At 41.5% G+C, this 20,804-nt stretch overlaps 1 protein-coding gene across 2 annotated transcripts; it reads left to right on the top strand.

Moving 5' to 3' along the window:
* The first annotated feature begins 23 nt into the window (after window positions 1-23).
* SAFB (scaffold attachment factor B) lies at window positions 24-19,130 on the top strand. Of its 2 annotated transcripts, XM_014882955.2 has the most exons (21): window positions 24-415; window positions 2,043-2,130; window positions 3,055-3,119; window positions 3,205-3,411; window positions 5,464-5,526; window positions 6,062-6,089; window positions 6,989-7,490; window positions 7,921-7,970; window positions 10,861-10,961; window positions 12,684-12,833; window positions 12,929-13,005; window positions 13,864-14,003; window positions 14,310-14,401; window positions 14,757-14,863; window positions 15,636-15,929; window positions 16,175-16,312; window positions 16,772-16,814; window positions 17,679-17,800; window positions 18,261-18,373; window positions 18,482-18,533; window positions 18,766-19,130. In XM_014882955.2, exons 1-21 carry the CDS (start codon window positions 227-229, stop codon window positions 18,893-18,895), a joined length of 2,751 nt encoding a protein of 916 aa, XP_014738441.1. In that variant the 5' UTR covers window positions 24-226; the 3' UTR covers window positions 18,896-19,130. The 2 variants fall into 2 exon arrangements, with proteins under 2 accessions (XP_014738441.1, XP_088035125.1); XM_088178999.1 differs by lacking the exon at window positions 14,310-14,401 and having other exon boundaries at window positions 12,903-13,005.
* The last annotated feature ends 1,674 nt before the right edge of the window (window positions 19,131-20,804 follow it).

Raw genomic sequence — 20,804 nt, 5'->3', positions numbered from 1 at the left:
CGTCCTTGGACGCGGGTGACGCCATTTGCGCCTGCGCCGGGCGAGTCTCCCGCCAGGCCCCGCCCGCTCCGTTCTGCCCGCGCCTGCGCACAGCGCGCTTTGTTCCCCCTCCCCTCGGCGAGTCTCGCTCCCCACCATTTTGTGCCGTGATCGCCAGGGTAGCTGCTAGGTTGTGTCGTGTTCTCCTGCGCGTTCGGGCTCGAGGCGAAATACTGAAGGGGCCTTGATGGCGGAGAGTCATTCAGCGGCCGGACTGGGGGATTTCACATCCCTTGGTGGGGCCGCGGCTTTTGGTTCGGAACCCGAAACCCGACGGCTGAGCGAACTGCGAGTCATCGACCTGCGGGCTGAGCTCAAGCGGCGTAACCTGGACAGCGGCGGCAACAAGAGCGTCCTCATGGAGCGGCTGAGGAAGGTGAGGCGGGGGGACACGGGGGGAGCGGCGTGCGGCCATCCGGGTCCTTTGTCTGGGGCGCTCTCGGCGCGTGCGCGCTCGGGGCCGGGCCCGGGGCCTGCGGCGGGGCGGCCGTGAGGGGAGCGGGGCGGCCGTGAGGGGAGCGGGACTGCGCTGCTGCTGCCGGACACCCGCGGGGTGCTGCGGGGCACTGCCGTGTCCCCGGTGCTCCCGCCGCTGCAGAGCCATCGCCTTTGAGCTGTTTAACGACACCGCTCTGTGGTGTGGGCGCCCGTTCCTCCGCCCGCGCTCTCTCGCCGCTCTGGAGCGCGGCTCAGGTTGCACTGGCTGGAATCTGAGATGGCCTTGGCCTTTCTGTCACTGCCTGACCCCGACGTCCGCGTGTCCTTCCCCCATTTGCTCTCCAGTTCCCCCATACACATGTGCCCCTTCCCCATCCCTTCTCTCGTGCTTCTCTATGTCGTTCACGTAATAGGTAAAGTTGGAAGGGATCACAGCGGGTCATCTGCTCCAACAGCGTTTTGTCCTAGAACCTGTGGTACAGGATTCTGGCCAGACAGTTCTGAATGTGTCCAGTTGACAGGGACTCCACACCCTCCCTGGGCAGTCAGTTCCAGTGCACAGTAAAGAATTTTATCCTCCTGTTTAGGTGAAACTTTCTGTGTCTCTGCCTTTATGTTTGGTGCCACCACACTTGACCCGACTCCATCTCTCCGACCTCTCTGGAATGTGTTCCCACACACTTCCATGAGGCCAAAACAGCACGGTCAGCCTTGGCCCTGTTATGGGTACTAACAGCCCTGCACATTAAATAAACCTCATGCACCTGAGCTCCTGTACGAGTCTCTCCCAGTTTCATATCATTAATGTGCCTGTCTGCAGAGCAGGGAGTTTTGCTCCCCAGCTGTGGCTTGGTTTGCCTGTGGGGATGTGTTGCACCCTGTTATTTAGCATTTCTGACAAGTGATAACAGCTGCCTGGCTGTATGACCTGAGCTAGGCAGAGACACCAATGTTTTTCTCTGAAAAATCCTTACAAATGCAGTTGTGGTTAAACCTTAGCAGGCAGCCAAGCACCCCGTGGTCACTCACTGAGGATGGGGGCTAGAAGTGGAAGGGTAAAAGGGAGAGTATACTTATGGGGTTGTGATAAAGACAGTTTTATAATCTTAAGAAATATAATAGCAAAAAAAAAAAAAGACCAACGGAGATGAAGGAAATTAATAAGCCACACAAGAGAAATGAGCAATGTGAAAGAAAATAATTTCTTACTGTCAACCAGCTCAATGATGCTGAGCCAGATCCCAAGTAATGGCAGCCCCCCAGCATCCACCAGTTTTATTGCTGAGCACAATGCCCTCTGGTCTGGAATATCCCCTTGGGCAACTGTCCAGCTCTGTCCGTTCCCAATTCCTTGTGCTCCCCCTCTCACTGTGGGGCAGAGTGAGAAGCAGGAAAAGCTTTGGCACTGTGAAAGCTCTGCCCAAAACTTCCCTGTGTTCTCAGCACAAGCTCCAACCACAGCTCTCTGTCAGCTGTTGTGAAGAGAATTATCTGCCTCATCCAAAGCCAGTACAAATGCACAGCAGCAAATAATACAGTGCATATCATCCTGCTGTCTCCAACAGGCCATTGAGGAGGAAGGAGGAGATCCTGACGAAATTCCTGTGGCCTCAGAGCTGACCACAAAAAGAATGCCAAAAAGAACTAGCAAAGGTACAGTGTCTGGACACTTGCAGTCCACTGTCTGCGTGGCACTAGAACTTGGTATACAAACTTGTTTTCTCCTGTTGAATTAGTTTAATTGAAAAAAAATTGCTTTTTACCTTGTGGAAAATGGTAAAACTCTTGAATTAACGAGCAATAACAACTTTAAATGATAATATGACTGTGTTTCATTACCAAGTCCTGAAACTTGAAGATGAAACTGTAAATTGCAGGTGTTTCTGTGTTTGTGACCATGAGCAGAATTGTGTCAGGTGCAGCTTAAGCTACATGGAAAGCCTCTATCATTATATTTCAATTATGCTTAAGCTATATTTGTTGCTTCAAAATATTAAATATTATACATGTGTACATTTTATATGTGGCTTATTTGAATTGCTCATAGCTAGTTCTTAAAAACACTTTCTGAAGAGAAACAGACTATTAAGCTGTTTCTTTTAAGAGAGAGTGGCTAAAAATAGAAAAAGCTGTTGGCTTTGAATAGCAGTAGGAGTTTGGGGGTGACAGATGTGCATAAATGTGATTTGTATGTCCAAGATCTTGAAAGTAAACGCTAATTCTTAAATCCCTTTAATTAAGAGAGATGTTTTTGTAACAATCTTAAGGTGTTACTTTTAAATGGATTACCCAGAGGCTGTTATGTCGCTTTAGGTATTGAAATGTTGTGGAATGAAACTGTAGCTGTAGAAAAATACTGTAGCTTTAACAAAATACTGTTCTGCCTGTACTTCGTGCTCCTGTTTGCTTTTATGGGGTACCAAGGTGACCTCAGTTATATCCATACAGACCCAGACTTGTGCTTCAGCCTCATAAGGATTACTTGTAACAAGTTGAGTGTTCAACAGATAATTCAGTGAAGCTTAAACATATTACAAAATGTAGTGCTACATCTCACTGCAGTGATACTGTTTGTAGGAAGAAAGCCAGAAGAAGAAGGTGTGGAAGACAATGGTCTAGAAGAAAACTCCAGAGATGGTCAGGTGAGTGAAATCATGATTTTAGTTACTAAGAATGTGCATCGTGCAACCTGCAATAAATACACATTTACCCTTCTTCTCTCTGTAGGAGGATATTGAAGCAAATTTGGATACCTTGCAAGATATTGACATGATGGATATTAGTGTATTAGATGAAGCTGAAATAGATAACAGCAGTGCTGTAGACTGTGGAGAAGATTATAGTCCTGACAATATTCTCGATTCCCTGTCTGATAATAAAGATAATGTCGAAGCAGAAATGAAAGAGCTTCCTGATCAGCTAACAGAAAATGAGGTGAGTGAGTAAAGGTCTTGGTAATTTTTCAGAAGATATTCAATAGGGATATGGGCACATGAACAAGGTATTTCAGTCCAGTAGAATATAGGACATGAATGTGATCTGGATTCTATTCCCCATTCACAGCCCTCATGTCCTGCTCTTATAAATGGTGAATATTCTTGAGGCTTGAAATGTTCTCAGTAGACAAGTCACCATCTTCCTTACCTTTCAGTATCATCTTTGCTTGCTGTGAAAGGAGCCTGGAATTGAAAATGCTGGTTTAGTTTCTGTATTCCCTCTTCTGTTTATGTTACATGTGTTAAAGTGTATATATGCATACACCCAGCCATCCAGGTATTTATATGTATGGGGAGAGAGAAAAATAAATTCTCAACTGAGGTCATTTGGATATCTTTTCTGCAGAAGTAATGCTCTGGTTTTAAGGAAGTTGTGTTGTTCTGTCTTGTTATAGAGATTGATAAAAGAAGAATTCTTATGTTGTCCTGTTCTGACATTGCCAGGCTTTTGACTTGGTTTTGAGAGCAGCTTGCAATGTCATTTGGAGACAGCACAGGGTTATCCATATGTCACATTCACTCCCCAGGTATTACCCTTCTTGGATCCTTGTGGGTTTGGTTGTTTTATTTATTTTAGGCTGTTCACTCACCAAACAGAACATACTGTCCTTCTTTACCATCTGCATATCTGCTTCAGCTTCTTATCATTTACCTTCTGTCCCCTGAAAAGGGAGATTTTCTCAAAACCTTTGTGCTTGATTGGTCTGTCAGTACCACAGGAAAACCAAGACCCTTGGGCCCACAAAGTTCTGTTGTTGGGCCCCTTCACTGGGCAGTGTCCTGGATCAGAGAGTGGTTCCAGTGCCTTGGGGAGGGTCACACAGTCGGAGCACAACAGAGACTCCTGTCCCAGCTCTCCTCACTCCTCTTACTGCAGGCACTGGTGGTGCCCTTGAAGGCCTCACGCTGAGTCCTTTATGGAATAACACCATAAATACCATAGAAAATTACAACAGGTTAAGGTTCCAGGGTTGCTGATCATAGTATCTGTCAGCAAAAAAAACCTCCACCATGTTAACCAGCTTTAATTCCTAACAGAAGCTGGCTGGAAGTCATCATTCATCACACTTACAGTACAATTGTTACCCACCAGACATCTCTGAAGGAGAAGAGACAGGTTTAGTGGAGCCTGCCCTAACTTGCCCCCACTTTTAACTTACTTTTATACATTTAGGTGGAGCTTGAGTGATTCTGGGTGTACATTCTGCTCAGTGGGGAGTGCCTTGGAGGTGGGTGACATCAGTGTGATATCTGAGGTGACCCTTGGCACAGAGCTGTGCATTCTGCTGGTTCAACAAGAAATCTTCCTTTTCCTTTGGTTGACAGCTGCTCTGTGGCTTAGCAGCTACAAAGTGCCAGAGTCCCCCCTCTTGCAGGGATTTTAGCAGAGCCCAGCTGTGGTGTCTGCACCCCAACAGACCAAACAAACTCAAAGGCTTGGAGAGAGATTCCCCTTTCATGGGACTGAGCACACAGTCATTGCAACAGCATCCCCTTCACCTGAAGGGCAGTTCTGTGGTGTTCTGTAAATTAACCTCATGTAACCAATGAGTTTTGGTTGCATCTTACCCCCAGCTCTTTAAAGAAGAAAGATTTTTGGGGTATGTTTTTAGTTTGGAAGAGTTCTTCATTCTAAGTCAGCTTCATTTCTAACTTGTTTTTTTCATTTAGAAACTAAAGTTAAAAAGTGGGAAAGTGAAAAAACATGTTCAGTACTCACAGAAATGTGAAATAAGACTCTAAGAATAACTTTGAAATAGACAATGTCCTGTTGACATTAAAATGAAATGTAATTGGAGAAAGATGTTTAAATGTCAGGTATGTTTACACGTTGCTCGTTATTTCTGGATCACACTCTGAAGTAGCAATTGAGATCTGTCAAAAATTTAAACTATTTCTGGTTTTTTTGAAAGGGAAAATGAAATACAGGTGTATTAGCCTTAAGGTACTTTTGGTAAGAAATGCTTTCATTCCTTTCTTACTCTTTCAGGAAGATTATGATGAAATTGAAAACAATTTAGAAGCCTCCTCTTCTGATTTAATTGAAATGAAGGTAAACTGAAAATGTAGCTGTATTTCATAGTTGTATGTTGTATTACTAATATTTACTTAAAAAAAAAAAAAAGAAAAATGTGACCATAGTATGAACTTGTAACAGAATCCAAGACATTCATGACCTTACTCAGCACATGTGTGAATTGAGGGTGCCTTGTGGTTTTTTTCCCTACATTTCAGTCAGCTCTCAACAGTACTGTTGATTTCTTCTCTCTCCCACTATTGTGTGAAGTAGTAGCTGGGTTTGGGCTTTACTCTGTAGTTGGTGTGGTGGTACACAAAAATACTTTATTGGTCTCTTTATAATTTGAAAGAATGCAATTGTGGCAGATATTTTGATTTGGCTTTAATGTGTCAGAAAAGTTACCTGTATAAAATACTTATTTGCAGTGGATGGTGAAAAAAAGAGCTAAATGTAGTAGATTAATTTGTTTAGTTTTCGATTTTGGGATTGGGCAGGGAGTTGTTACCATTCTGTGTTAGGAAATACATTTTATAAAATCCTCATTCTGTGGTCTTTTTCTCCTAAACAGAAAATGGAGAAGCTACACTTGGAGCCAGGTACTGTTAAAGAAAAACATATTCGTGTCTTTTCAACTAATACTTTTTAAACCATTAACTATTAAAAAACCCAAGCAAACAAACATAATTTGCATTATTTTTATAATGGACAATCCAGATCATGCAGGGTCATAGAGATTGGAAACCCAATCATATCCCCAGATCTGTGAAGTGATGCTTGAAATACTTCCAGTGAAATGAAATGGTTTAAAAACCTGTTAAACTACATAAATGGATTTAGAGAAGTTTAATCACAGTTTTAAAAGCTAAATATTCTACTTGTAAACAGATCTTGTGATATTGCACACACCTTAACTCTGTTACTAAGTAGAGAGCAGTGAAAGCAGTAAAAAGATATTGTAGGGCATTAAAATGTAAAGATTAGTTACTGGATACAGAAGAAAGAAGAGAGTTTCTTCATGGAAATTTCATACAGATACTTTTCCCTTTCTGGACTGCAAACACACTCATGCACCATCAGAAGATGCCCAGTTCTCATGTTGGACTGTCTCTGCTAAAAGAATTTCACAGAAATTTAAAAATTGAACTCTCAGTGCCTTGATACGTTCAGTTAAGCATCTCGGACTCTGGAAGCTAACTAGAGAAGAAACAGAGCTGAACGATTTGCTGAAGAATATGAAGGCTGAGCCCGAAGTTTTTTGTAAAATCTGTGGGGGCATTTTTCTTGCCTGTTGAGGTGCTAGGGCTGATTTGGCAGGGTGTGAGAGAGCAGTTAGCGTGGTAGCTGTAACACTGTGTACACTAGGGTTTTCCAATCTCTGTGTAGCTTAGCAGTTCTCTTGGTGTTAGTGTGGCAGCCATGCCAGTTCCACATTTGTGATTGCTGTATTTCCCTGGTGATTAAATCTTGTGCCATTCTATTCCTGTTAAATCCGTAGAAAATGAGAAAATACTCGACATTTTGGGGGAAACTTGTAAATCTGAGCTACTTAACGAAGAACCTCCCGAAGCGGAGCGGCCGCGTGCGCAGGAAGCCAGTAACGCGGGGCCAGGCAAGAGGCTGGCTGAGGAAGAGGACGCTCTCGCTGCCGCTCAGCTGGAGGAAGATGCTTTAGCTTTGGACAGCAAATCGGCCCAAGCTTTGGCAAGGAAGGAAGCAAAGCGTTTAGTGGTAGCAAAAGGGGAGACAAGTGAACAGAGCCCCGAGGAAGAGGCCCCGGACTCTGAAGGTGTAGTGGTAGAGACCCTAAGCGATCAGAGTAGCAAACGCTCCCAAGGCCTGGAAGCCTCTAGTGGGGAGACAGCGGAGAAAGGCGCAGGTGCCGAAGCCAGAGATAGCAAAGAAGATGGCAAGAGAGCAGAAGACAAAGCTAATTCAGAGGAATCTTCCCCTGCCACTAAAGAGTCCTCAGCCAGTGAGGGCGGTGATCAGAAAAAGAGGTTTGTTTTTTCTCCGTTCTAGACCAGATGCTATCTTTTATCATTGGTCCTTAAGTGATGCGAATAAGCTGTTTCCTTCAATTGGCCTCCGAGACTGATGAAATTGTAGCCTATTCCTAAAGGTCTCTTTTATTTCTCCATGTGCAGATATTTTTATTTTTTTTAAACGCAGTGGGTTTGATTTCTTTCCTTCATCAACCTTCAAAGGTTGTTTTCCCCAAATTACTCTTATTTGTAATCATCTTCTTAATGTAAGTCTGTTTAAGAATCTGACTTCATTATTTCTTGTCAGATTTCTTAAATCCAGTATACAAAGGTGTGTTTTCGTTTGCAACATGTTTTCTGGTAGGTATTTAATTTTAGCTTTTTTAATAATTTATATTTAGTCACTTTTCTTTCTGACTTGAATAATGTGGTGTTTTGTCTTTAGCCCTGTTGAGGAGGACAGAGATACAAAGATAATCTCAAAAGATGAGAAAGGTATGTTTGTTTTCATATGTAAAACTTCAATGATTGCTTGGATAGCTGTTTGTCTTGGATGGGTTACTTCAGTAGAAATTGATTGCAATCTATGCACTTGTTAAATAGCATAAATTCACCTCTTTCTGCATTTTCTTATTAATATCAAAATAAGTATTTTCCTTTTATGCATTTTTTCAGAACATGTGCATTTCACTGTTGTGTTTGTATCTTGATTTTTGAAGGTTGATGTTAATACATGGCAATTATGCCTTTTTTGGCACTGGAGATTCCCACTAACAGCTGTTAGTGAGTCAGAAACCTTTTGCAATTGTGTTTGTTTTACTATACATTTGGAATTCTCCTTCCCATCTTCTGTTTTGCTGAAGTAATTTGGGATCCAGTATTCACATATCTAAATGCCACAAATATTACAGCTTAATTTTGTCTTGAAATTATAATGATTTTATTGAATCTTTGTCCACACAGATCCTATCTATGGTGCAAATACGTATCATCAGCAAGAAGAAAATCTGTGTCAGATGCCTTCATACTTCTTGCTTTTAATACAGCAGGTAGCTGAGTCTTTGCAGCTCACCCCTCCTCTCTGTTCTCTTTTGCCTGCCCAGGGCAGAAAATTTACATCTGACTGTTCTCACATGCTGCTGGCAGGTACTTCAGCACTTTTTAAGTGTGGAAGTTCCAGCAATTCCTATAAAAATCAAGAAACTCATTATGAGGTCTCAGTGCCAACTGGACAGGAGGAATTGGATTGGTTTTAATTGGGTCCTGGGCTGTACCTGTTTGCACCAGCTGCTGGACCTCCCTTGTTAGGAATTAATGTTGTTAATTTACCTCTTGCTTCCAGTCTGTAATCTCGAGTTCTCTTGTTTGAGAATATTTCAAGGAATTTTCTGTACATGCTGTCCTTTACCTAAGGACTTGAGTGCATTATTTTTGTGGACTCTGAAAGCTCTTCCTGCGTTTGCTTTCAGAGCAGCCTTCAGGAACTTGAGGGTTTGAAACCACCTTGCTCCTCCATCCCTCTCTGCAATGGGTGTGCTGTGTTCCATAACATTTCTTTTATTCATGTTCTGGCTTAGTGAACAGCAGTGGTGAGAGGGAGCTGCTTGACTCTGACATTCTTTACCTGCAGAGCAAAGTGATTGAGCCAGAAGGAACCTGAACCAGTATAAAGTCAGTTCTGACTCATACATTTCTATTTGCCCACCTGTATGAAAGGATTTTATTTAGGATGAAGAGTTTTCTATATTTCATGCAGTAATTCTAAAAACTGAGACAAAAAGAGTGCAGAAAAATAAATTTATGAGCTCACCCTTTGGATTTAGCTATCAATGGGTGCACATCTCAAAGATGTCTGCAGTGTTGATGGTTGGCTCCCAATGCCTACATTGTTCTTGTTTCTAAGTTAAATATTTTCAAGTCCCAATATTTCTTTGTCTTAAAAGTTCAGAACCATTACAGGAGCACTTTTTAAAGTCCTATGGGCAAAACCTGGAGACCTTAAGATTGATCAGTCCTTAACCAAAAAGGACAGTAACATAGTTTTAAAAATCTTAAAAAACTCATCAGTAGAATAGCAGAAAAGAGAAAAACGAGCACTTTCTTCTTTCTCCAGGATTCTGGTTCCAGAGTAACTGCAGGTAGCAATTTTGAAATTGTAGAAATGTGTGGAGTAAAATCGTCAAAGCCTTTGGCTCGGCTTTTTAAAACACCAAGACAATGCATCTCCCATGTATTGGTGTGCATGACATACCTTTGTCCATGCACTTCTGAGATAATTGATGGCAGCTGTGTACTCACCTTTATACAAAAAAACCTCTTTTTGGGCCTTTTTGTAAGGGATTGATACAAATCACTGCATCCTTCCCTAGGAAACGTGTGTAAATATTAATAACTGTGTTCTCAGTTACTTGTGCCAGTGACTGAAATTATCAGGAAGTAGAAGATGGAAAGGCACCCAAATAAAATAGCATTTTGGAAAGGTTCTGTGGAAAATTACTTCCCTCAATGAAAGAGGTTCTGTAAAGTTCCATATATCACCACAAATAAAACCAACCAAGACAGAAGTCAGGAAGCAGGGAGCTGGAGTGAAACCCTTTCACTGAGGCCTTGGAGCTGCCCAGACTGTCAGAAGGCCAGTACAGACATTTCAAAGGAGACTGGAAACTGTATCCTTGTGTAAGTGCTTCATGCAAACACTGAACCTTGGAGTTCAGTTCCCTCTTTAATCACTTGATATTGAGTGTTCATTAGCATTTATTAAATCACTTTTGTAGCAGACATGCAGAATTGGCCAGGTGTTCTGTAATCCTTGCATGGTTCAAGCAGATCAGACCTTTCCTAACTGCCAGAGCTGAGGTCAGACTCCATGTCCCAACTGTGGATCTGTGTGGGCAGAAACAGAGACATTTCCCTGGGGGTGAATGGCTTTCCTTGAGAGGAATTCTGCATGCCACCAGCATTCCCTTGGACTTCAGATAAAAAGGCAAGACATGAGCACACATGGGGTGCAGACACAGATCCCACAACTCTTACAGAGCTTCTGTCTTCTGTAAGTTACTGGGGTCTATCCTGGCACATTTTGAAGGGCCTCAATTAATTAGGAGGTGCCCTAATCCAGTTGCTTTCTTGAAGAATGATATAAAATATTGAGTATTGAGTACCTGTAGTTCCACCCAAATTTTTGGACTTGTAATGCTCCTTACCTTCAGCAAAGCAAATCATGGGAGGAGAATCACACAATGCATTTCACTTGCTCTGTGATTTAAAAAAAATGAAAGATTCGTGATCCTGCTCTGTTTTAATTCACATAACAATTCAAGTAATTAATTCCAATAATTAGGATTTGGGGTATGTTTTGGTTTTGTCTGTTTGTTTTCCCAACTAGGTCGCAGTGCTAGCAGTTCTGGTAGAAACTTTTGGGTGAGTGGATTGGCTTCCACCACCAGAGCTACAGATCTGAAGAATCTGTTTAGCAAATATGGGAAGGTAAGGGGTTATTTTTATTGGTTTGTTTTTGTTTTGGTGTTTGGTTTGTTTGCACTAGTTTGTTTGAAACTGTGTTAGTAAGATTTTTTAAATGCTCATCACTGAAAGTACCTATGAAAGGAATCCAGTTATCAGAAATATTATGGGATATGAAGGAAGAAATCACTGAAGTACACGCTGAATGACTGGGGGTTGTTTTATTATGTTGCTCAGAATTTATAAAATTAAATATAAAATGCCATTTGTGGTCCTTTATTTGAAATAGTAACTGTTGACAGACAGTTCTGTACTGCAGTGTGCTGTCTTCATCTGCTGAAAATTCAGCAGTCAACTGTGAATTTAATGCTTATTAAAGATTTCCTTAAGAGTAAGTAAAATATGCAGTAAACGTTGAAACAGAATTACTGGGGAATATCTTAGGAATTGCCTTAATAACTTAAATTTTAACTTATCAGGGGTTGGCAGTTCTTTTATGAAACACTTGTTTGGGATTTGGGGAGATGCTGTTTGGTTTTGCAGGCAGGGGAGATCCTGCAGTTGCTGTTCAGGACAGAAAAAATGTCAAATCTCCCTGTCAGCTGGAAAATGGAAAGAGTTGAATAAAAGGCTGATGCCAGAACCATCAGTAAGGATTTTTGTCAGACCTCTGAAGGCTATTTACAGATTATTACCAGCAGATTGTAGTAAAAACAAATTGTATGTGCTGACAATCAGCCATTGGATGTTTTACTGATGAAAATACTCTGGAACTTAAATATGACTTTACAAATAGGTACAAAGATGGATTAATTGTAGCACAGCTTGGAGTCTGAAAGTCATGGGACTGGTAAAACTTTTTAAATTCTCCTTGCAATGCAATACTTCTGTTGATTTGCTTAGAATTCCATCTGGTAACCTAAAATGTTGATCATAGAGATGTGCCACAAAATTTTAAATGTAATTAAAAACTAAACAACAGCCAACCTCGTATTTGGCTCTAGATAGATGCCATGGTACCATTTAGTCATTTAAATAAAATATTCTTATTTTCTTCAGGATATTAGCAGAGGCAGAGCTTCCTGGAAGTAGATGTACTTGTGCAATAAAGTAAATGCTCAGAATTAGGTTCTTTATTCAGTTGTACTTTAAAACATCACTCCTGAAATATGATTGATTTCTGTATTACAAAGTGAGCTGTAGTGAATATCTGAATATATGTAAACACCATTTGTGTGACTTTTTCCAGCTCTAGTTTTTTGGAGAAACTAGCTCTTTCTTAAAGATTGCAGATAACATTGTTGATTTGCCTCAGCAGTGACATAGAAACATTTTTTCAGAGGGAAGGTGGCACTTGGCAGTTGAGCATTAATGTGAAAATTTGCTTAAAAATTTGTATTGGTTTTTACTATTTTATACTAAAGCAAAGTGATGCTGTTGATTTAAAGTTAGATGCCTTTAAAAAAAATTTTATTGTCACCTTGGGGTCTTTTCTGGAAAATAATTCAATCTTTGGCCCCCACTTCTTGGTTCAGCTTTTGTAGCATTCAAAACAGAATGGCAGCAGAAACATGGTTGGCTCCAAGCAATGCTCCTTTTATATTTGTTAATCTCTCAAAACCAGAACTTTCCTGCGTGGAGATGACCAGGAATTAAAAAGAGCAGAAGTGGAGCTTGTAGTTCTTGCTGTTGAACCTTGGGGACTTGTCACAGGGAGAATAATTCTGGTGGTTTTTTTTTGGGCAGGTGGTGGGGGCCAAGGTGGTGACCAACGCTCGCAGTCCCGGCGCTCGCTGCTACGGCTTTGTCACCATGTCCACGGCTGAGGAGGCCACCAAGTGCATCACCCACCTGCACAAGACAGAGCTGCATGGCAAGATCATTTCTGTGGAAAAAGTGAGTACTGGGCCTCAGAGATAGCGAGTTGCCAGCAGATTGTGCAAATGATCGAGGCCACATTCTCAGCTGATGATGTGCAAAATAAATTTCAGGCTAAAAATGAACCCGCTGGGAAGAAGACAAGTGAAAAAAAAGAGAGTGAAGCAAAGAGAGAAACAGTCAGTGAGAGGTACTGTGTTAAAAATTCTTCTACCAAAGTTGTTTTACTGTTCTTCAGTCTGTGTTGATGTCAGGAAAAAAATAAAGTTACAGTAAGAATTTCCGTGGCAAACATTCAAAAAGAGGAGTACATGGATTTTTTCATAGACTTCAGTTGATGTTCAGTGCCTAAATTAAAATGTTTCTATTGTGTGCTTTCAAGTAAGCATTGGGAAATTGCATTTTCAAGCATACCTTTTAATTTAGCCATATTTGAGGTTTAGTAATGATTGTGGGGCTTTCATGTCTTAAATCTGTAGGAAAGACCATGTGAGAATTTTGATGTGTGTGTCAGTGTTTCTTCATTACCTTGTGTCTCATTGGAATAGGGTTTCTTCCAGGTCCCAGACAGGTAAAACAGAGTTGTCCAAGATCTGTTCCCAGATCATGTTGCTCTTGAGCACTGTGTTCTTCCTCTCTAGCATTGCTGAAAGTGGCACTAAGGGAGTGAATTAAACACCTTTAAGAAATTTGCCTTCTTGAATTACCTTCTTGAGGCATAATTTCTATTCTATGCTACTTGCTGAGAATTTTTTGCTATTATTTCACCCAGTTGCCTGACAAAAATGGTTCATTGTCATGTTGTATAAGAAACTCTGTGGGCATTTAGCACATGGTGGTGTCAATTTATCTTCATTATTCCAGTTGGGATCCTGAATCCTGGACTGAATATCTTGTTTTATGGTGCAGGAAGGTGTGGAAGGAAATGTTTGGAAATCTAATCATGATTGTTATCACACCAGAGTTCTACTTTTTTGCTGGCATTTCCTTTGAATTTTCTTTTCTCTTAGTCTGTATTAATCTGATCTGTATCAATATGTATCTACAGACCTGGTGGTGGTAAAAGAGATGAGAAATCTGACCAAAAAGATGATTCTAAAAAGACAGAAGATAAAGATGAAAAGGAAAAAAAAGATAAAGATGACCAGAAGTCTGGTTCATCAGATCAGCCTAAAACTATTAAATCAGGTAATTTGGCTGTTGTTTTTTTATACTGATATGTTAATATAGGAATATTTAATTGTAGGTAGTTCCTTCCAAAGATATGTTCTAGGATTGTTATCTGGAAATCCAGAATGAATAAGGGGAAGGGGAGATGTTTGACATTGTGAAATCTTTAAAAGAAGTATCTGGACTAGGTGGAATAAAATAATTGATTTTGAAGAGAGGGTTAAATGCCCATTTTCACATTTTAGAGAACAGAACTTCTGGTGTAGCAATGAGTGGTATAGGTCATGTAGTTTGATTGTTTCTTTCCACTTGTGATTTATTTAGGAAGTAAAGGAACAGAGAGAACAGTAGTCATGGATAAATCCAAAGGAGAACCTGTTATTAGTGTGAAAACATCCACTACATCAAAGGACAGAGTGAGTGATGCTTCTGCATGGGAAACATTTTCCTTAGAAACAGATCCAGAGTCCTGCCAGGCTGTGTATAACCCACACTTATCTTGCCAGTTTGTCCAATTTGAGTTTCTATAACGTGGTCTTAATTACTAAAATATCTCTCATTTAGCTGATAGAGCACTGAAATCTTGCCAAACAAATGGGACAGGGTATTACTGTATGAAGGTATGATAACTGTAATGGTAAAAAAGAACAGCTTTTGGAAAAAAACAGGGACCAAGCTTTGAGATATGAACTGTACAAATGGAAACAGAGCTCAGAGGATTGTTTGTGATAATTATCCTTTAATTAATTAAAATTTCTCTTTTAAATACAGAGCGTTAAGAGCCAGGACCGCAAATCAGAGAGCAGAGAGAGACAAGGGATTGTCCCCTTTGACAAAATCAAAGCACAGCGAAAAATGAGGGAGGCAGAGCAGCGCCGGTAAGAGCAGCACTGACATTGTTGGGGTTTTTTCCCTAAAATAGATATAATTTTCCTTTTACATAAAATAACACACAGAGAGAAAAAGGCCTTCAATTTCCCCCCCCCCCCCACTTGTAACTTGGTTATATTTTTATGAGTATCTACTGAACTTAATTGAGGTATTTAATTTTTTTTGGTGGAGTTTTTATTTTATGTTCCTATGTTTAAAGGTGATAATTGCTGTCCTTCAAATTCCTTGCTAGAACTGTGACCTGAATTCCATGTTCTTCACACATTATAAAACTTCTGTTTCTCACCTATAAGTAGTCAGATTGAACAGGAGGAAAATGCTTTTGTTATTTTTATTGAAGAGGAAAAAGTTTCTCCTTCGTAGTTAAATTCCTGAGCTTTAGTGGAATCATTACCCACCATACCATCCTGCCTTTCTTCACAGAAATAAAATATCCTTCACAGATACTTTATTTCAGTATGAGAAATGAACTGTGGGCATTTGGATTCACATTCTCCTCACCATATAGAAATGTTTGTAGGCATTTGGATTCACAATCTCCTCACCATATAGAAGTACTGGCCCTCGGGGATGGGTTTTGTGGGAGTCATTTGATCAGTCTCTGAATAACCTTGTGTGCACACTGAGTGTCTTCCCTCCACACATTTCAAGGGAATGATGCCAGTTTGCAGCCACTGTGGCTATAATTTTTAACACTCTTTTTAACTTCCTTTCTTTGTTGAAGCACTGCACGTGTAACTTGTGTCTCTGCTCAAACAGCACCCGGGAGCGGCGGGAGCGGCAGCAGCACCTCCAGACCATCCGCGAGAGGGAGGAGAGGGAGAGGCTCGAGATCGCTCGGGAGAGACTGGAAATTGAAAGGCAGCGCCTGGAACGGGAACGGATGGAGAGGGAGAGGCTGGAAAGGGAACGGATGCACATCGAGCACGAGAGGAGGAGGGAGCAGGACCGGATCCAGCGCGAGAGGGAGGAGCTGCGGCGCCAGCACGAGCAGCTGCGCTACGAGCAGGAGAGGAGATCTGCCATGAGGAGACCCTATGACATAGATGGCAGGTAAGGCCACCAAATCCTGATGGTGCCACTGGGAAATGTCACTGCCAGGTTCTGCCTCGTCTGCCTGGACTGGAAAAAGCCATAGACGTGCTCTCAGCAGTTGTTGGTTGCGTTGAGATGGTCATGTTTAATAGGCCATGTTTTTCAATGCTCTTTTGAACTTCACTGCCCTTCTATTGGTTTGGAAAGAGGAACTGTATCAGAAGGCATTATCTGGGCTGAAAGGAGACTCTTGTTTCTTTCAGGAGGGATGATCCATACTGGCCGGAGGCAAAACGAATGGCCATGAACGACAGGTACCACTCAGACTTCAGTCGCCAGGATCGCTTCCACGACTTCGATCACAGGGATCGAGGGCGTTACCAGGAGCATTCAATAGACAGGTTGGTGTCTTTACCCAATGCTTATGTGCTCAGTGTCACATTTTGCTGCCTTTACTGCAGGCTTGGGTTGCATTTTATTTTTCACATGTTGTGGACTTGCTTTTCCAAAACTATGAAAAGATTTGTACTGTGCCATGGGTTAAAGCTTCTGGCAGGCTTGGTCAGAGTGCTTTTGTAATGCTGTTTCACATATTTGTAGGATTCTGAAAAACTTCTAAATAATATTGTAGGCACCTAGAATTTTAACAAGAATATTTTGGTTTATACATTAGGATTAACTGGGTTTCTCACAAATCAAAAATGTGTCACATTTTCCATATGTTGCAGCTGTTTATGCCTTTGGTGGATAATGTGGCACGATGTGGGAGCAGGATTTTTCATCTTTGTTGTTAAATAAATGAATTTTTGTAGACTGCTGTGTTTTACTATCACAGTCTGATTCTAGTTGTTTGTTTCTAGGAGAGATGGATCCAGAACAATTATGGGAGATCGGGATGGACAAGTGAGTTGCTTTATAGAGCTACAGAAATATCATTAAATCTTATAACCTGGATTTCTATAGTGAATGTGTCAGATTGCATTTCAGTAGTTGAGAATTACATGATATCTACCAAAATGTTGGAATAATCAGATTGTCTTGTTTACTTCAATAAGATGAAATTCAAATCAAAGACTTGTTTATTATAAAAGATATAGTTATTTTGATAGAAATCAAAGCAAGTGAGTTGTGTCAAAATACAGTACTCCAAAAGATTGCATAGAAGAGGCAAAGGTACAAAGTACAAATTCATTCTATGAGGTTACATGGCAATAACAGCTGAACTGTAGAGATGTTTCTGTTTGAGGGCTGGGGAAAGACCTTCAGGGCTCATTCAAGCAGTGACAGATGAATTCTGTGGAGTCATAGAATCCTCAGTGGCCTTTACTGTGAGGTTTGGAGGGACCTGGATAGGCTGGAGAGCTGGGCTCATGGGAATATCCTGAAAGTCAAGAGCAGGAAATGCAAAGTCCTGGGCTGATCTTTCCAGTGTGCATTAATAACTCATGAGATGTGGATAAGGTATAACCAGAGGTGCCCATTGACAAGAGTCAGTGAGCACAAACTGAAACAATTCCATCTGAAGAGGATTCAAACCCCCTTTAACTGGGAACACTGGAACAGGTTGCATGGAGAGCCTGGGAAGATCCTCAGAACCCACTGGGAGACTCTGCTGGGAAAGCCTGGACCTGGCCGACCCTGAGTAGATGTCAGGAGGTTCCTTCTCTCCCAGATGATTGTGAGATGGAGGAATTAGAGCTGAGCAGCTTGCAGCAGTGAGAGGTGTGTGCTGTGCAGCCGTGTGAGAGCTGTGCCTGTGCCTTGCAGCATTACCCAGACGAGCGGCACGGGGGCCCCGAGCGGCACTCGCGGGACTCGCGGGACAGCTGGGGAAGCTACGGCTCCGACAGGAGGATGAGTGAGAGCAGAGGGATCCCCCCACAGTCACGGTCAGTGCTCGAAACACCTCCTGTGCACCTCAGGAGTATTGCATGTCAGAGGTTTTGGAAGTTGTTGGGGTTTTTTTCCAGCTTTCACCAAAGTTGTGTTGTATGGACTGCAGATGATTTGGTGCCTTGTGCATCAAAACATGCACTTAACTGATTTTTTTTATTGACTTCACATCTTAAAGTCATAATGCTTTCCATTAATTTTAACTAACATTCCTATCAAAGCTTGCTGTTTTCAGGATAGTGGTTCTCCCCCAGTATCTTATTTATTTGTCATCTTAGTTGGTTTAAGCATAAATACTCTTCTGAGATTTTACTTAACAGATAGCAATATAAAGATAAGATTCACATGAGCCTTGGTAAAGCATTTGAGTCAGTTTGTGACTTAGATTCAAATATAAAAACAATTTCATGTGCTCTGGCTCATGTGAGAAGATGGGAATTCCATGTCTTTACACAGGGATGGACGTGACTGGGGAGATCACAGTCGAAAGTTTGAAGGACACCAAGATCGTTCCTGGCAGAGCAGCGTGGATGGAGGGATGATAGGACGGGATCATGAGAGATGGCAAGGTATGGTTCTTGCACAGCTCCTCAGCTGGGCTGTGTGAAGAAGAAAATAGAGACATTATCCTTGAAGCTCTTGCTGTGGATATAAAGGAAGCATTTGAACTTTTTTAGGTGGCGGTAGAGGCAGACCTGGCCATGTGATGCATCGTGGAGGCATGTCAGGGTAAGAACTTCAAAAGGAGCAAAGTGTTTGTTTTCCTGTTAAGGGACATTTCTTCTATTTAAATTGGCCAAAGAAACATTTTATGGGAGTATCAGTTATCTAATTTGTTACTTAAATGTCAAGGAATAATAAAATATCCCCATGGTTTTTATGTAGTGCATTTTATGGATGCACTAGTATAATTCTAGCAACCAGCATGAAGGAATACTAAACTGTCTGAATCGCTTTGCAGGCGTGGCAGTTTCATGCAGGGTGGCAATCAGAGTCAGATCATGCACGGAGGAGGAATGCAAGGAGAAGGATTTGCTGGCCAGGAAAGGGCAAACAGACCGAACGATCCTCGTTTCAACCGTCGCTACTGATTGTGTTTGGTTTTTAATGCAAGGTGGCAAGTGAAACAAATCTGTTACCCAGGGTTACCATTAATTGTAACTTATGGGCTACTGTAAGTGTAATTTTTTTTAAGCTGCTGCCATATTATGTCACTCAATCCAATGTGAACTCATTTGTTTTGTAAGGTGTTGTTCATATCCCATTTAAAAATGTTTGTTAATGAAGCATTCCATTTTCCATAAATAAACGCCAGTTTACAGTTAATTGCTTTGTTTCAGCAGTCCCTGTCAAACAGATTTCTTCAGCTATGTGTTACACCATAGCTTTGTTTCAAAGATGAAGTGTCAAAATGCCTTAGAGGTGTCCCTTTGCACTCCCAGAAATAGTGAAATCCTGTTTTATCTCAGAGCTGTCAGTTACCAACCCGTGTAACCATGGCCCATGTGCCACCATGAGAGAATGTTAGTGGATCACAGCTGTCAAAGTCTGAATGCCCTGCACTGCAAAATTGCCACAGGAGCTTGTAGGGCAAGTGGTGAAGGATTCTTTTAATCTGGTGTCATGTGCAATACAATGTATGAAAAAGGAGTTACATTCTGTGATAGCAGCACAGAGATGCTCGTGACCCTCTTGGAGGTGCTTGTCAGGATCATTTTATTTAGTTTCTCAAAGATCAGAGTAGTCCAAAACTCCACCAGTCTTACAGCCCAGAAATTTTACCTAGCAATCCATAATTTCCTGAGAAGCAGCCACTGGCTGTGCTTTGGCATAATTTTGTGTTGAACTGACATGATCAAGACTGGTGCAACTGATCTGTTGCTTTGTCAAATCCATAATTTGTCTGTGTGCAGACATCTCTGGAGCAACATGACCTTAAGCCTTACCCTAAAATTGCTTTTATGATGCTAAGAGGGAAAAAAATCTTGTTACTTTAGGGTCACTGGGGTTTTTTATGAGTTGCCTGAAGGTATTTTTTCATTCATCAATGGAGAAAGCATATTACAATGGTGAAGCTTTGGAGAGCAATCATCAAAGGGCAAAGTGGTACAGAAGATCCTGCAAAGCATGGAGAGCTCAAGTTCTGAGCATACCAGAGGGTGCAGTATTCTATTTGTACATGGTGTGCTTTGCTAAAAGTGGTTACATTTGGTTTGTAGCAAAAGCCAGAGAGCAAAACTCTCCAGATGAATGTCAGAATTTCATTAGTGGGAGGTTTGGCCCGGTGAGAAAGGGGACTAGACCTGGAACCAAAGTTGTGTTGCTTCAAGAGCAGTGGACATTGGAAAATTAGAGAAGAAATGGGGCATTAATAGAGGTTACCTGGGTTCTAGGGTGCAGTGAAGCATCTGGCACCTGCAGGACACAACTCCAAGGTTTACTGAGCTTGAAGCTTCCATCTGGACCATAAGGTTTAAGAGCTGCTGATGGACCCATCCTTCAGGAATTAACCTAAGCACTTTTTAAAGCCATTTGCATCTTAGCCAAATCCTCTGCAATCTCTGGGTAGTTGGCTTCATTGTGTATCGGTTTGTTAAAAAAGGAAACAAAACTGCAAATCCTTCTTCATCCTCGTGTTTTAAATTTGCTTCCTGACTTGAGTAAGGACTCATCCTGCTCTCCCCTCCTGCTGTTCCCTGTTTTGCAGCTGTGTTCTGGCTCATTTTGTAATTGTAACAATCCTATCAAAGAGGGTTAAAAACAGAATCCATTTTTAATTTTATTTTACAATAGTGGTGCCCTCCAGGCCACTGGTGCTCCTTATATTTGTCCAGGCTGTGACTGAAAAGTGATTTCATCAAAGTTTTCATCCATGTTAAAATGAAAATATGCAGTCTGCCAACTGGGGCATAGTGCAAGCTAAGAAAAGGTTTCATGCAGATAAACTCTGCTCAGTTACTCTCTTCTGTGCTTATATAATCCTAGGCCATCTTTTACAGC

Source organism: Sturnus vulgaris, chromosome 26 (assembly GCF_052056855.1).
Source record: "Sturnus vulgaris isolate bStuVul1 chromosome 26, bStuVul1.hap1, whole genome shotgun sequence".
NCBI classification, from domain to species: Eukaryota; Metazoa; Chordata; class Aves; order Passeriformes; family Sturnidae; genus Sturnus; species Sturnus vulgaris.
The sequence above is the reverse complement of the archived record's forward strand: the minus strand, read 5'-3'. Positions and strand labels throughout refer to the sequence as shown.

What these genes read in the sequence shown, in the direction of transcription:
- SAFB (XM_014882955.2), top strand. Translation starts at nt 227, where the DNA reads ATGGCGGAGAGTCATTCAGCGGCCGGACTGGGGGATTTCACATCCCTT. An exon ending in GCCAAAAAGAACTAGCAAAG is followed by an intron (nt 2,131 to 3,054) that starts GTACAGTGTCTG and finishes TACTGTTTGTAG; the next exon opens with GAAGAAAGCCAGAAGAAGAA. An exon ending in TGTTTAGCAAATATGGGAAG is followed by an intron (nt 10,962 to 12,683) that starts GTAAGGGGTTAT and finishes TTTTTTGGGCAG; the next exon opens with GTGGTGGGGGCCAAGGTGGT.